Below are 16672 nucleotides of genomic sequence, written 5' to 3' on the forward strand. Positions count from 1 at the left end.
GTTAATCTCTCTGGCTTTTTCCAGTTGATCTTCCCGTCGAACTTGCAGTTTTGAGCTTAAATCGTTTCTTGATTTCCCACTTTTCTTTCCTGATATGAAAAGATAAGACAGACTCTTTTAACTCTTGACTGTTTATGTTAATTATCTCTGTAATTGAAACTGCTACATTGTCGAACAGTCCAAGAACAAGAACTAGATTCTGGTTTTGATCTGTTGTTTCAGACAAGTTCACGTCTTTTTTTTTTTCTTTTTCTTCCACCCATTCTCTGTTAATTGAATTTTGTCCGGTTACTTGAAATTTGATAGTTTAAGAGTTCCATGGAAGCTAGTGGTGGTGGTGGTGGTGGTGGACGAAGAAGATTGACACATCAGGTCTCAGTCGTCGACACATCGAATCTTAGAGATCTTCTTAGAATCAAAGACGACGACGAGAGCTACAGAGAATCCTTGGCTGGACTAACTCTCGGTGCAATCCTCGGTTGCGATGCGACGAGACCGGTGAGAGTTCCACCGGTCAGCCGTACACTCCTGGACATCATCAGAGACGAAGAATCCGCGACCAAAAGCCTCTCCGGTCCCAACCGCAGGAACTGGAAATCGTTCCGAGACCGCCTACGGATCCGCCGCGCCAGTGCCGCGTGGACCAACTCCTCTGCCGACGAGGACAACGGTGACGGCATCCTCCAGATTTCAGATCCAATTCCAGCCCCGCCGCTATCCGGCTCGACCGTATCGGCTCAACCAGGGAACGGACCGGACAGTAGAGGAGATATCGTTACGGAGTACGAAGCCGTCGCCGCTGCTAACAGACCTGTAATGATGCGGCTCGCGGCAGCATTAGCGACGGAGCGAGAGTTGCAGAGGCAACGGGAGATGGAACGGGAGAGATTGAACCCGACTCCTGTGGTAGAGGAAGTGAGAGAAGAGCAACTGGTGGTTGAACAAGCGGCGGCGGTGGTGGAGACGGAGGAGGCGGCGCCGGTGAGGATGTCGTTGATGGCTCTGTTGGAAGAAACGGATAGGCAATCGGGGATGATGGGGTCCACATTGATTGGTGAGGTGGGCGCAGGGGATGAAGAAGAGGAAGAAGAAGTGTATGTGGATGCAGAAGAGGACGTTGATGGGAGAGGATTGTACGTGTGCTGCGTGTGTATGGTGAGGCATAAAGGTTCGGCGTTTATACCTTGTGGTCATACGTTCTGCAGACTTTGTTCTAGAGAGCTTTGGGTATCAAGGGGGAATTGCCCACTCTGCAATGGTTTCATCTTGGAGATTCTCGATATCTTCTGATCATGATCGTGTGTGGTATTCACACACACTCCAAATTCCAAATTATCCTTTTTAGAACGCCCTGATCTCTCTCTCTCTCTCTCTCTGTTGCTTACATTTTCTTCTTACAGTTTTTTATTATTATTATTGATTTTCTTGAGTTTCTGTGCTTGAAATTGGCTGGGGAAATAAGGAATCCTGCTCAGATTTCTGCCTTGTAAATATTATAAAAGAAGAGAAAATATATATATATATATATATATTCTATTGTTTGCTTACTTGCAAGTCTAATCTAATCCAATATCTAATATCAGCTATCAGGTGACTGTCCACATTATATCAAATTAGATTTCTTTTCTCGGAAAAAAAAAAATCCATCGCCACTCTTACTGGTATTAGAGCATGTTTGATATACAAGACTTCAGGTTCATGGGAGGTTTATCAATTGGATCGAGTTTTCCTTAAGCCATGGTGTAAGGGAATGAATCTTTTGATTGTGGCTTTTGGATGTGTGATCATTCGTAAATTGGGATGTTTTCACGGACCTTTATCTACTCCATTTCTTAGGCATGTAGGTTCACTTCCTCAAGTTTCTCTAATAAAGGGGGACAGAAATGATCATCCTACCCCTGCCCAAACACACTGCCCAATCGCCCAGATGGGGTCCACCCGTCAAGAACTTGGGGAAATGGAGTGGAGAAAAATACGGATAACTTATGGTGTGGAATTTTATTACCCATTTATTGGTTTAATACAAAGGAGGGTATGGTAAGTTCCTTGTCAGATAGGAGAAAATGACTTCTCACAAATAATGTACTATACTGACAGTGCATGAAGCCGAGAAGGTTTTCAATGGGCATACACACACCTGCAGCACAAAACAGAGATGTTTTGCAACTACTGAGAAAAAGAGTGTATGGCACTAAATGAGAGTATAAATGGTTGAATTTAAAGTCTGAATCTTTGACATGAGTCAATACAATGAAAAAACACAGCTTCTTCCCAATTCGAATTCTAGCTTTTCGGACAATTCTTGCTTATATACTGATCTGATTCCGACATATTCCAATCTAATTTGAATCAGAACCGATAGGCGTTGGGTTCCTATGTAGCACAACATGGTGTGTAGGGCATATTCAACGGCTCACAGTGCTTGGGCATGCAGCCCAACATCCCACCTGTGTGTTAGGCTACGTGCCCAGGCACAGCGGGCTGTTGTTTGGTGTGCTACACACCCTGCCACCCTATAGAGGACCCAAAACAGAATCGATAGAAGTTCATCCCATTTCCGAATTATGGGTTGATAAATCTCGTGATACGTGCATGATGCAACAGTGTTGTTATCCCTGTCCCAAAACCGTATCCCACTGTACTAACCGGTCCAATTTTTTATCAGTTAGATTAAATATCTGGTTTTTGCCTGATCTTGTACCCTACATCAGGGCTGACCCAGGTGTCCTACACAAACCTTTGCCTCAGGGCCCTTCTTGTTTACAACCCAAGCCAGGCCAGCACTATTACTGGGTCATTTAAATCATCTAAAGGAAATGGGTACCATGGCCCAAAACTTGGATCACAATGTGGCCCACTCAAAAAGAATCTGAGACTAGTAAACTTAATGGAGGTGGGACCAAAGAATCTGGAATCTCATTTTCCTACATGTTTGTTTGGAAATTGGGAATCCCCCCCCCCCCCCCCCAACATGTTTTATTGGTCAGCAAACGATTACCTAAACACCTATGTTGTCTGTTGGTTGAAGTTTAGATTTTCTTAATTGCTTCATTTGGGAAAAACAAGAATAAGACAACTATAAAGTGTTGAGTCATTTTTCAGCTTATTTTCTAGGATATTTGCTTGTCTTACTGTGTTTGGTTGTGAGGAAAGATTTAGGAAAGCATCCACCTTTCCATATAAATTTGCTAAAAAATCTGGCCAAACAGGCCCATGTAATTTTGAGCTCTCTCTCTCTCTCTCTCTCTCAGTCATTTAAATAGCTTCATAGCCACCAAGACTGGAGGAGACAAAGGGGAAGAGTTTGGTGACCCATTTACCAATCAATGAATCAGACAAACACTTTAACGCTATGGGCCTAATAATGTGGGCCTTGGTGGGTCCAAGAACGTTTTAATGGGTATTAATCCTGACACGAACTCACCTACCTATTCATCAAAATCACAACAGTGCATAATATGTGGAAGGGTTAGAGGCCGAGAAAAAATACAATATTTAATTCTAAAAGGCCCATTAAATTTTGATAAGAAAAGGCAGACTAGGGCAAGAAGACAGGTACGGACTAATTCAAATACTGTAACATTTACGTTTCAAAAATTATGGGCCAAAAAAGGTGGGTGAGCACACCTTAATTATGCCACGTGGAAGGGTCTAACCATTGGATATGTTAGCGAGCGGTCAGGATTAACCATGTACAGTTTCAGACTAGAAGAGAATAGTTGGAGCCTTGGAGGCAACAACTTATAGTTGGGGTGACCAGCCCAAGCCTAGTAGAGCCCACCTGAGACCTTGTAGGTTGTAACCATTTAAAGCAAGTGATGGGCCTTCAAACCTGTAAAAAATCTTGGGGAGAGGGTTTCCCATGACGCCTAAGTACTAATCTAATGGAGCTTTTAAGGAGAGAGAGGGCGGATCTTGGCGCAGCGGTAAGGTTGCTGCTCCATTGTGACCTATTGGTTGCAAGTTCGAATCAGGAAACAACCTCTCCATGAAATGGGGGTAAGGCTGTGTACATTATGACCCTCCCCAAAACCTACAGTGGCAGAAGCCTTCTGCACTGGTTATGTCCTTTTAGAGTGTGTGGGATCTACCATTTTGTTTCTTGGCGTGTGGATTCATTCGCACATGGGCATCGTGCGAATCTTTTGCACTAATTCTTGTAGAAAATTTTTCTTCACCCACGATGAAGGAAATCAATGGTAAAAATATCAGCCCCCTATTGTACAAAGTCGATCGTGCCTCCTAAGAGTCCAATTTGACGTCAAAAAAGGTAGAGAATCCGTTCATCATGGGTGAAGAGAAACTCGGTCCATAAATCTTTTAGCCACTTGAATCCCCATCCCTGTATACTTGTTTAGTCCCTGATTCCCTCCCAAAATCTCAGTAATCAAAACTTCATTATCATAGTCTTGATTTATGCATACAACTTTGGACCTAACTGCCGGCCGTGTAACCTTTCAGTATGGGGGATTCCTTTGGCAACAACCACGGTAGTAGTTGTGGAACTATTCATTTCCAAAGTAGGCAGTACTGCAGCACCAGTCCACAACTACCATTTTTGTAACAACACTTCCCTGGCCCCTGTCCATTTAGTCTCCTTTTCGGACTTCAGGAGCATTGAGTAAAGGGAGGCATGGGGCGAGAAGATCTACTCATTCAAAGGGAAAGCGCACCCCTCTATTTATTCTCAAAAGAAGAAGAACTAGTGGACTTGAAAATAGGCAAACCATAAGGGAATGCAGTGCAGTACTAGTCAGAGAAGGAAGTTTTCAGTAATGACAAAGCTTTTGTTCTAATTAAAGCCTCGACTCACTTCACAAACAGGCATCCAAGCAAGATATCTGCACACTGACCTAATACTATAAAATATAGAAGCCATTTTGTTAAGATTTAACTGGAATTTATCCATTGAACTTCAAAATTCAATAACTTACATGAGATGACTTGTGTATACAATTTCTTAACTTTCATCATCATCCGTATTTACATGTACAAAGCTAATCACATCACATCTTCCCTCATTTTTAGAAATGCAAAACAGGTTTTATTGTTATAGTAGGTCCTATTAAGCTGATGCTAATTCTCCAAACAATGTGCTTCACTATCTCCTAATAAAGTTCGTATTTTCCAAGACTTACCAACCATCGGTTTCACAGAGCACTTATCAGGTTGTCTGACAATGTAGATCTGATCCCCAATGCTGTTGTACATATCCTGATTCCGGTGCCATGTCCACAGAGCATAAGTTGAATTTTTCACCTGCCATTCACAAATTACACATTAAATTGTCATTCCACTAGTATCAACAGCCACTTTTTAAGTGTCCAGTCATAAGAGATCAATGAATCCTAAGTGGACAATCAAGCATTCATGGGCACAATTTATGCTGTCACTGCATGGAGAGTGCTGGAGGAGCTACCATGGCACCAATTTGTTTTTTAGTAAGAGAAACCATGAATCTTGATTGTTTTAGCTAACATCAAATAATATTTTTTTTATCATGACAAGTATTATTAAGAAAGAGAGAGAATGCACGGTATGCATGTGTGTGTGTGTGTGTGTGTGTGTGTGTGTGTGAGACAGAGAGAGAGAAAGATCACCTCTAGGATACCATGGCCAAAGCTGCTTTCTCTGTATGCACTGTAATCAGGTTGTCGGTCCCAGCAGAACTTACCTGTTGCTGGGCCTGAGGTAAAATTGAAGGCACAAAAGCCACCCATGTATTCATCTGGAGTGCTCAATGGATCTGGACAATTACCAGGTTCGTCAGCATGTTTGACGGCCATTTTCTCTCTATTACCCCCATCTCCAACCGTGATATGGACAGGACCACAGGGATCTAATGCATAGTTATAAACTCTATTTGACCTCTCATAGGCATGAACCTGATGATTATCATCAAATAAAACTACTTCAGTAATTGTAGTGAAGTACAGAAATAAAGTTTTATATTGTATGCCATCTGTTCTCTTCTACATAGGACCATCAACATGAACATAAACAGAAATGCTTATGTATATACCGAAGAGAGAGAAAGGGGGGGGGGGGGGGGGAGGTCGTATTTGATGGTTACATATACTCATGTAGGATTTCTATCAGCTGATTTTTTTGATATCACAATGGACTTCTTTTACCATGAATAAGATCATAGCATTACATGGTAAAATTCCTTTGGATTGGTTTTTCACACGGGGATCAATTAGTCTGTACCAAAAATACAGAACTAGCTCTGATATAAATGGAAGAGCTAGAAGATGGTGATCATAATCTATAGTGTTGTTCACTTACATGTCCATTGAATACTATGTCAACACCATAAGAGTGGAGTAACTCTTCCATCTCCCCCCTCATACACTCTGCTTCTCTATAATGTGCTTCATAAGTGCTGTACCAAGGTGGGTGCCAAGTTGCTATCAACCATGGAGTCACAGATCTGTCCACATTAGCTAAGTCTCTCTGCAACCACTTGTATTGGGCTCCTGTAAAGAAAAAAAAAAATAGACCAGTATTGTTTCACAAGTCATCCTCGGTTAATGGAACTAAAAACTTCATCCAACCTTTACTCAGATATCCAAATATGGGTAAATTCTTTTCTCCTTGTTTTACATTACATTAAGATAGTAGTGGAACAAGAAGTATAAAATGGTAAAGAAATCTAAACCTCAATACCCTTTATTTTACTATTATATTCTTTCGAATGTTCTGGGTCATAAACACTTAAACCATTCATTATGTGGTTTGTCATATGGTACACACTGATTTTTGTCCCTGTAGGTCAGAACTTGTGGTTGTAGCTGCATGTGTATGCCAGAATACGTCGTAAATGAATAAATCATGCAAACTTCCAATATCAGTAGCATACAGAGGAATCACTGACCTGTGGACCATACATGCAACTTCAACTTACTTTTGCCAGCCATCATTATTTGAGCTCTAGATCAGATGGTCAGAGCCAGTATTTATTTTTTTCTTCCATGCCCACATACAGACAGTCCATCATGGAAATAAGTGGTAGGGATATAAAGAGGTATTATTCTATCAAGGGACTGTCAAATATTTCTACATTGAAAAATACTCACCAAGAGTGACCAGAGTATTATAGAAAACAGCACAGATTTTATGCCTTAGCCTACCCATTGTCTTATATTTTCAAATATTTCTTGAAGATGCACAAAGGCTTTCGCTGAAGTGGATGTTGGTGGGTCATTTTCCAAAGAATGATGCTACTAAATTGTACAATGGATAAATAGGAAAGCAATGGGCCCTAAACCCATGGATTTACCTGTCTTGTTATAAGAAATGTAGGCACCAAGCATGATAAAATGGATCCCCCCTGCATTAAATGAATAGTAGAATGTTGATGAAGATCCACTTTCTTCTGAAGGGAATGCAAATCGAGAACTGTAAGCAACGAAAGTGCGGTTTTCAGCCTGTTGTTCTATCTCATGGTTCCCTTCCACGACCATTATTGGAACTTTTGACACCAGAGATTGCATATATCTGTAAGAAACATCCCATGAAATTCATATGAGCTCCAAGTGCAGAAGTAGAAAGAAATATCAGAAGCCATACTTTTCGTTATGGCAAAACATTTTCAAAAAAGGAGAGAGAGTCAATTTTGTTGCCTTCCCCAGTAATCCCAACGAGGTTGATATGTCTCATGTATTGGAGTATTCGAAAATGAGCAAGAATAGCAGTCAGACCCAGTTCCATTTGTAAGATACAGGTTGGCATAAGTTACATCACCAACTAATAGAACAAGATCAGGACTGTTATGTATCAAGTGACTAATTGTAGAAGTTGTATTGTATGTAAGACCCAAATCTCCCACCACTGCAATTCTTTTTGGATAACTGTGGGGACCAGAAACTGGCATTGTCTTGAAAGAATATATAAGGCTCATGGCTGGTATAGAAGGATCTCCACATCGATAATAATATAATGTGTCAGGTTTCAACCCTACAGAACACAGAATGAGAAAGAGAATTACTGAAATTTTCAAAATCTATTGGAATCTACAGAAGAGCAAAAAGAGGGAGGTTTCAGATGGCCATTCTTTTTCTTCTCCAGGTAGAAACTTTATCATCTTTTCCAGATTCAAAGTGAGACATTAACAATTTATGGTCAAGCCAATTTCAAGATTTTGTGGCAAAACACATCCTAGTGCAGCAGCTATCACTTATAAATAGTATTTTAAGGCTCCATCTTATTTTTCTGAAAAAGAAAGCCAGTACAATGGGAACAAGAAGATCCCCATCCAAACCCTATTATTAGGCTTTTTCCCTTTTCTTTCCTTTTATATTTTATTTTTCAAAGTTACCCCTAGATTTTTCAATTATCTGAGAGAGAAATGTTAGACGATTTTCTATATGAATATGTACAGAAACAACCAACCTTAGGGTAAAATATCCATTCATTAGAAATTTTGAGTTGTTTTATTAGCAAGCTTTCATCTAAAATGGTCAAAGGCACCAAAAATTTCCAAGAGAAAAGCATAGAGGCATAATCATTTTTTTCCATTTTATTTTATGGGGAAGTGTTCTCCCACGGAGGCCAATGGGAGAGCGCAAGAGGGCATCAAGCAGGGCATCATTTGAGCCTTTCATGGGGGAGGGGGGGAGGAGGACCAAATGTGTCTGGGCGCAGGGTGCATACTCCCAGACACAGTTCTTTTTCCCTTATTTTATTGTCTTATGAAATAATACACTTCATCAGTCAACTAGACGTTTAGTTTTTATATTATGAGAAGCCCAGAATAGCAAACAAACATGAAGCCATGATCATTCTTTGGTTCAAATTACTGTTCACATACACATGCCGCAAAGAGGAGACTGGAGAAATTAGGAGCCTAGGTGTGAAAAACAGAAAAATAATAAAATTCACCAAGCAGAAGATTTGTAACTTGCAAAAGGAGGAATGAGTTAAAACAAAACCCAGCTAAAACTTACCAGTGAGACGAACATGGTGGATAATTCCTGAGGTGTAATTCTGGAGGCCTTCGAAAGGATAAAGCTGGTTGTAAATCAGAGAGTAACCACATGCTTCATGTCTTGATGGATACCATAGCGTACCATAACGAACAATGCTTGCTACAGTTTTAGGATTTAATGGCTTTATGTTGTTCCCTATTTGGAATTCCCCTGCAAAATAGATCCCAAAGTGCATCCTTATCACAGGCTCAACTGATAGTAAACCAATTTTAGAATTGTACAAGAATAAGCACAAATTAAACAATGGTTCAAGATACTTAAGCTGCTTTCTATGTGATCACTAATCTGATTTACAGAATAGATTAAATCTAACCTATTTCTTGAATTTCTCATCTCAAATTTCTATGAATAAAACCCAAATTCAAAATCCATACATTCTAAGAGTAAATAGTTAGCTAGCATTAGAAGAAAAATCTATTAACACAACCGAAAAGTTACTCATTCGTCCCATTCGATTACAAACTTCAAAAAGCAAAGAGGTAAAAAACCAAACACCGTATTTAATTACTACATAATTCGCCTATAGCATCTGGATTCCCTGTCGTCCTCACTAACTAATCTACAACACCAGAAACAAATAAGTAAGAAGACATCCTAGAATTGTTATTGCAAAATATTATGGATCGATTAAATTTTAAAAAACCACCCCAAGTGTATTAGCATAGTGCTCAAATATCATATAAGAATACCCTGAAAATAGGAAAAAGAAAAAAAGAAAAGAAGAACATAACAAATAAAAATCTCAACTCCATGAAAACCCATATACTTTTTTTTGTTAATGGGAAATAGTAGCTCCACTGTAAAGACTTTATTTTTCTTTAATGGGTATAATCCCTAAAGTTAATCAAACACCATTATGAAAATGACCTCTCCAATAATAAATTAACCACTCTCATTGATTCAAATCAAGCCAAATGAGATAAACATGCCAAACAAAAACACAGAAACCTGTAATCCAAGAGATGCAAATCAAACACTATTATGAAAATGACATCTCCAATAAATTAATCACTCTCATCGAATCAAATCAACCCAAATGAGATAAACATGCGAAGTATAAAAATTAAAACACAGAAACCTGTAATCCAAGAGATCCAAACTGAATCATAAGTTGCCGACAGAGTCACAGATATTTGCTCGGGCTCAAACCCCTTAACCCGTCTGCTGATGCGAGGATCGGTATCTGGTAAATCAACAGCATGCCCACGTAGGTTTTCGTCAAACGGAACGGTGACAGGTTCGAATGGCCCATCCAGGGTCGTCGGAATCCGGCCATGAACGACGGCCAAATTCTCTAAATACAATAGAGTGATCGAAATCAAGGACAAACAGAAGAACAACTTGTAAACCATTCCTAGGGTTTTTCCCATTTGATTGATTTGATTTATTTATTAAGTTCTTATCAATTTTTTCTTTTGGGGTTTCTTCTTTTTACTGTTCGTATTCTCGTTTTGCTTCCTCTGTACACTATTATGTAGTTCGCGGGAATATTCGACACGATATGACGGTTACTCGCCGTTAGTACTGGCAAATCTGAAATTTAAGCTAAGGTGGCACAGTCATCATTGCCTTTTGAATTAAAAACAATTTCTTTTGGTGTCGTTTTCTCGTTTGCTACTTTACCGGATTGCGGTGGCCATGGTCCGGTCGGTTGAGTCCTGTGATAACGAACCGGATTTAATCAGAGAGATGTATAATGATTTTAGGTATTTGGTCAAAATTGACGCTGAGGAAATCTTTTGGTTTCAAAAATCTAGATACTTATAATAGATCCGAAGGAATCGAAACACTCGATTCTACCATTCCATTTTCAATTATAATAATAAAATCTGGCAAATTGAGTGTATTAAGAATCTTGAGGGCAATTCTGATTCCATTAATTATGATCTTATTTCTCTACCTATCTCTTGATGAAATTAAAGATGTGTGTTCAATATTGGTCCTTACAAAGCACCTAGACAAGATGGGTTCTCTGCCATCTTCTACCACAGAAATTGGGAGCTGCTACAAAATGACGTTGTCCAATTTGTTACCTCCTTGTTCAATCAAGAGGTCCTCCCAAGGAGAACAAATCACACCTTAAATACTTTTATCCCCAAGAAAGAAAATGCCATACTACCTATAGATTTTAGATCTATAAGCCTTTATACGGTATCGTACAAAATCATTGCTAAAATTCTCGCTGGTAGGATTCAGGTACCTCTTGACTCCTTCATCTCCCCTTTCTAATCTGCGTTTGTTAAGGGCCGTCAGATTACTGATAACTTCATTATTACTCATGAGATCATTCACTACATGAGGAATTTACAAAGAAAAACAAGGATGGGTTGTCATTAAACTTGATATATCTAAAGCTTATGACACGGTAGAATGGAGCTTCATCCGAAATCTCTTCTCTTTTCTGGGAATTTCTCCCAAATTGTATGACTTGATTAACCACCTCATGTCTTTAGTATCCTATTCCATTAAATTGCGAGGTGGTGCTTTTGAATTCCTCGAACCATCTAGAGGACTTAGGCAAGGTTGTCCCTTAAGTCCATACATCTTCATCCTTGCAATGGAAGGTCTCTCTCGCCTCCTGGCTACTTATCGTGATCTAAATCTATTTAAAGGTATCTGTATTGTTAGACAAGCACCTGAAATCTCCCACCTCCTGTTTGCCGATGACACCATGATTTTCTACAGAGCTTTACTTGAAGATATTTATACTATCCAAGCCATCCTACAACTTTTTGAGGATCCCTTTGGCCTCCCCATAAACTGGAACAAAAGTGAAGTCTTCTTTAGTAAAAATAACCTTTCGGAGACACGAACCCAAATTTGTAATCGTCTCCACCTGCAAAAAATAACCTCCAACTCCATTTACCTTGGTACACCTTTATCACTATCTAGGAGGCGGAGCTCACATTGCAAGTCCCTTGTTCCAAAAATCCAAAGAAAACTCTCTTCTTAGAAATCCTCTCTCCTATCCCAAGTTGGGTGCACAATCCTTCTTAAGTCTGTTGTTTGCTCAATGCCTACTTATTTGATGTCTTGTTTCTTTTTACCAAAATTTATCCATTCCTCTCTAGACTCCATTAATTTTCAGTGTTGAAGAGGGGTACATAAGAATGATAGGAAACTATCTATTCTCTCATGGAAATCCATTTGCAACCATAAATCTTTAGGAGGTTTGGGCATTCAGTTAGCTTCAACCCACAATGAAGCCCTTCTCATTTGCCTAGGCTGGCATCTGATCACAAATCCCAATACCTTATGGAGCAAACTTCTCAAAGCCAAATACTTCCCTCAGACTTCCATTTTAAATGTTAACTTCAAACCTAAAAGAGGATCCTAGACTTGGAATAGTATTTGCACATCTTACCTAGAATCCAGAATATGTCTAAATGGAAGCTTGGCACAGGTTCTCTGATTCCACTTTAGGATGGTAATTGGATACCAAAAATTTCTCCACCTTAACTAGATTGCCCTACCCATAATAGACCACCGTACAACCTTGTCTTTGACATCCTCTGTGGGAGGAATTGGAACTCATCCCTCATTCAATCCCTCTTCCCTTCCAATTTGGCTTCCCGAATCCTAACCATTCCCCTTCCAATCCATCCGCATGATAACTTTCCTTTTTGTCAAATAGGAACATTACCATCAAAACCGCTACCCGTCTACTATCTGATCCATCCCTCATGTCTCCCGACCCCCAATCTCATCTCAATTCTATAAAGATTTGGAACACTCTTTAGTCTCTTAAAATCCATCCCAAATTCAAACTCTTTTTTTTTTGGAAATTTATCCAAAATGGAATTGGAACTCGATCTGCCATATCAAAACTCATTCACATTCATGATTCTTGTGTTCTTTGTGATATTACAGCTGAAACTCCATGGCATCTCTTCCTCTCCTACAATCATTCCAAACATATTTGGCTGACAAGACCTTTAGGACTGCAGTCTGAATTCCTTCAAGCTGACTCCATTCTAACCTTTGTCAATCATTTCTTTCTGATCCCCCTTGGCCCTCCTTTGATGTCAAGTTCTTCCTGCCCATTTTTGCAATTACATGCTATTTCATTTGAACTTAACGGAACAGATGTTGGGTCACACAATCTTCCCCCAAGTCCCTTGCTATTCTCCAAAATGTGAACCAATGGGACTAGGAGTTGCACCTTTTACCTGTTATCCTACCCGAACTCAATTTTAATCCTACATTGGCACCCAACAATCAAAATATAAGAGATTTTCTTTTCTTGCTACCACCTGACCCATTAACTATTGTTTGTGATGGTAGTTTTCTGACAGAAACAGGGGGAGCAAGATGGGCAGCTATACTTTTCCATAACAATAAATTCTTGTGTGCATACTCAAAATTTTGGTCATACTGGAACAACACAAGGATTGTTGCTCGAACTACGGCAAATAGAAGTTTGGTGAGGCGTTCCTCTCAACATTTGGACTGATTGCAAGGATCTAGTCCAATTGCTGAATCAATCTACCATACAGTGGTCTTAGGAAATGTTTACACTTTTATGGGGCATTAAGCATATTTTGGGATCTTTCCATAAATTTTGGTAGAGCATAAATTTTAGTTATGTAAGCAAGACAGATGTTTTGTATATCCAACTCATGAACTTGCGATAGAGGCCCGATGTAATAGGTCTAGTGTATGTATTTCAGACATTGATCTCCTTTAATTAACATTATCTTCTGTTTATCCAAAAAAAAAAAAAAAAAAGTGCAATGCTCTACCCAGTGCATCACACTTAAGAATGAAACTATCCATTCAACGCTTGACAGGATTAAAAGACACCACTGCCCATGTTTTTACGATTAGATTCTTAAGCATGGTGCACTAGGCATTGCACCACACTTGAGGGGATGAAAATCCCCCAATTCCTTTACTCTGCTTAACAGCAGAGACTGGAACTGTTATACCCGCACCCCGGGAGTATAAGTAATTATTAATTCTTCCCTGTGACATGTAGTTATCACTGCCACGTATGCCGGTGAGTTGTTTTCACTGGTGGTCAAACCCAGCTATATTAACCATAGTACGAGGTTGCCTGTGAAAACTAGTCGGTATCACGGAGGTTGCACCTTGACATGTCAGGGGTAAGTAGTTGACCAAATTTGTTGTGTGCTTACTGCCCTCTCAAAGCCCTCGGAGTGTGGTCCAAAGGCCCTGACCTCTTATGGTGGGAACCACCTTCCTACTCGCATCAGAGGCAAGGTTACTGGCTGCCTCCGACCATGCATCCAATGCTGCTGACAAGGACTCTTGTGGGTGAGACCCTGTGGCTAAGGTACTATTGGTGTCCTGCCATGTTTGACCCTACCCTTACCCTTTTTTATTAACTTGACCTTATGTGGGCCTTGAGGCCCAAGTTAGGATTTTTAAAGCTTGTGTAGGGATGGATGGTTGTTTGACCCTATCCAAACAGACCCTAGCCTACACTTATGAGGCCTTATCCAAATAAGCCAATAAAGGTGATTTTTTTATATGAGAGAGATGGGTAAGACTATTCCTTAGTCTTTCTTTTTTTTTTCTTTTCTAACCTAATCGTGAAAGGAGAGGAGAGCTTTGAAGAGAGGAGGCAGCAAGGAGGAGAAGAAGGAGAAGGAAGGGAAGAAGAAGAAGGAAACGGCTGCTGGGTTTGGAGCTTTAAAGAGGGCACATCTTGTGTATCTCAGACCAGGTAAGCCAAGTGCCCCTTTTCCCCCCTTTTTCTCTCTTTCCCCCTTGCTCGTTTGAGCTTGGGTGGTTCTTTGGTTGCAGCCCCAAGATGGGGATTTCTTTTTGGAAACCTAAAGGGTTAGCTCGAGCCATGTGTAGTTTCCCCTTGTAGGATGCTATCCCATTTTCATTACAATCCTATAAAGACCTCTATTTGACCTCTTGCTTAATCTATTTGATTCTAAAGCCTCAACCACCAAAGAAAACCCCAAATCTGGATTTTTGAGCTTTTGATCCTTTAAACCCCCTTAAATCTTTGGATGTTGGGTGTTTCTAAGACCCAAATAGACTCCAAGACACCCCCTCCCTTGAAGCTTAGAGAACCAAATGGGACAACCCTGGGCTTTTAAAGACCTTGAAATCACACTTGGGTTGCATCGGAGGCAGAGTCTGCGTGAGTCCGATGTTGCCTCCGACGTGTCCTGAGCCTACAGGGAAGGTCGGAGGCAAGGTCGGAGGCAAGCCTGCTGATTCCGACGTTGCCTCTGATGCAGTTTTTAAGGCTTATAACTTATGTAAACTGTGGGGTTTCTCTATGAGGCCTCCCCTACACTCTCTCACACTCTTATTCACTTCCATAGGCTCCAACATATGTGCAATGAGGTGATTTTGAGCGGGAATCGTTGTGCTTATACAAATTCCATTTGAAGTAATTGGTGAGTGGGTTTGGGTGATTGTTTGAGCTTGTTTACTATTGCTTATTTATACATTTATGAATTATATTGTGACATTATCATTCAAGCATGATTGCATATTTGCATTTATTCTTATTCGATGATGATGATTTGGATGATATGGATTTGTGTTGGGTTACGGTACCGGGAAGTACTGGCACCGGAACCCCCGGATTACGTGGAATTATATATTGCATCTCATTCTTACCTGTATGCGCCGTGTTGTGCTGGTACCCGGGGGTTAGATGGAATGGGACGTTGACACACCCGGATGTACCTCTCAACACGATAAGATTCATGTAGTATATCTGTGGTTAGGCTCAGTTCCCTATGCTACGACCCTTACCAACAGGGGTTTAGGTGTTGGGTAGCCAGAGCACCTACTGCCTGTGGAGAGTTAGAGAGGCCAGGCCAGGGGTAGTAATGGTTATCGGAGTCTGCCTCTGGGTGGTGATGACTATGACTGGCGCGGGCTCCATTGTAATAATTGAGGTTGCATTGTGGTGAGAATGGAAGGATCCAAAATGTCTTCCTGAGTTATTGCAGTAGCATATACCCATTGACTTAGCATTGTATGTTAGGTGGTAAACGAATTAATAATGGCATGCATCATGGACTATTTGTGATTGTGTGATTGTGCATCCCCTTTTCTCTTTCACTAGCTCGGTGGAGCTAACCCCCGTGTACACATTCTTTTTAGATTTTGATGCAGATGATTACTGTAGAGCCAGAGACCGTGACTGAGGATCATGGCGATGGTTGCCCATGATGATTGTGCCTACAGGCTGTATTGATACTTGGGATTTGTTCCCTTCTTTTGTTTTTTTTTGGGGCCACGTGCCTTATATAAATATTTATTATTATACTTGTTTTGGGGTAGTTATGCTATGGTCATTCGGGATGTCCATCCAAATTATTTACGTATCACTTAGCCGTATGAACATGAGGTAACTACTGTAAACGCTTCCGCTTATTTTATGATCGTTGGAAATGTAATATTCCTTTGTCTTTCGCACTCTGATATTATTGTATTGTAATATTGGTTTATGACTGTGAGTTGGCCACTGCATCGAGATCCTGACGGTGAGGTGGGATGACGCGTGTCACCCCAATCATACCCTGATATTGTATTTTATCCCTTGTCGGAGTAGGGGTGTGACAGGAACAAAGTGTTTACAAATTCACTAATATCTAACAAAAAATAGAAAATTTCTCATGACTATTGGTCTTTTCCTTGTTGCAGAAGAAGCAACAACAATTTTTTATTTTTTTTTTGATTAA

General features: G+C 40.3%; 2 protein-coding genes across 2 annotated transcripts; one reads left to right on the forward strand and one right to left on the reverse strand.

The window, feature by feature from the left end:
• Positions 1-294: 294 nt before the first annotated feature.
• Positions 295-1298, forward strand: LOC122656914. Its single transcript, XM_043851606.1, has one exon. The coding sequence runs from the start codon at positions 319-321 to the stop codon at positions 1288-1290; it is 972 nt and encodes a 323-aa protein (XP_043707541.1). The 5' UTR covers positions 295-318; the 3' UTR covers positions 1291-1298.
• A 3778-nt stretch (positions 1299-5076) lies between these two features.
• LOC122655484 (purple acid phosphatase 15-like) lies at positions 5077-10342 on the reverse strand. Its single transcript, XM_043849675.1, has 7 exons — positions 10069-10342; positions 8949-9140; positions 7626-7959; positions 7283-7500; positions 6289-6479; positions 5601-5885; positions 5077-5259 (listed from the first exon to the last, which is right to left on the reverse strand). The coding sequence occupies exons 1-7, from the start codon at positions 10340-10342 to the stop codon at positions 5077-5079; spliced, it is 1677 nt and encodes a 558-aa protein (XP_043705610.1).
• Between the last annotated feature and the right edge of the window lie 6330 nt (positions 10343-16672).

This window comes from Telopea speciosissima, chromosome 3, assembly GCF_018873765.1.
Source record: "Telopea speciosissima isolate NSW1024214 ecotype Mountain lineage chromosome 3, Tspe_v1, whole genome shotgun sequence".
NCBI classification, from domain to species: domain Eukaryota; kingdom Viridiplantae; phylum Streptophyta; class Magnoliopsida; order Proteales; family Proteaceae; genus Telopea; species Telopea speciosissima.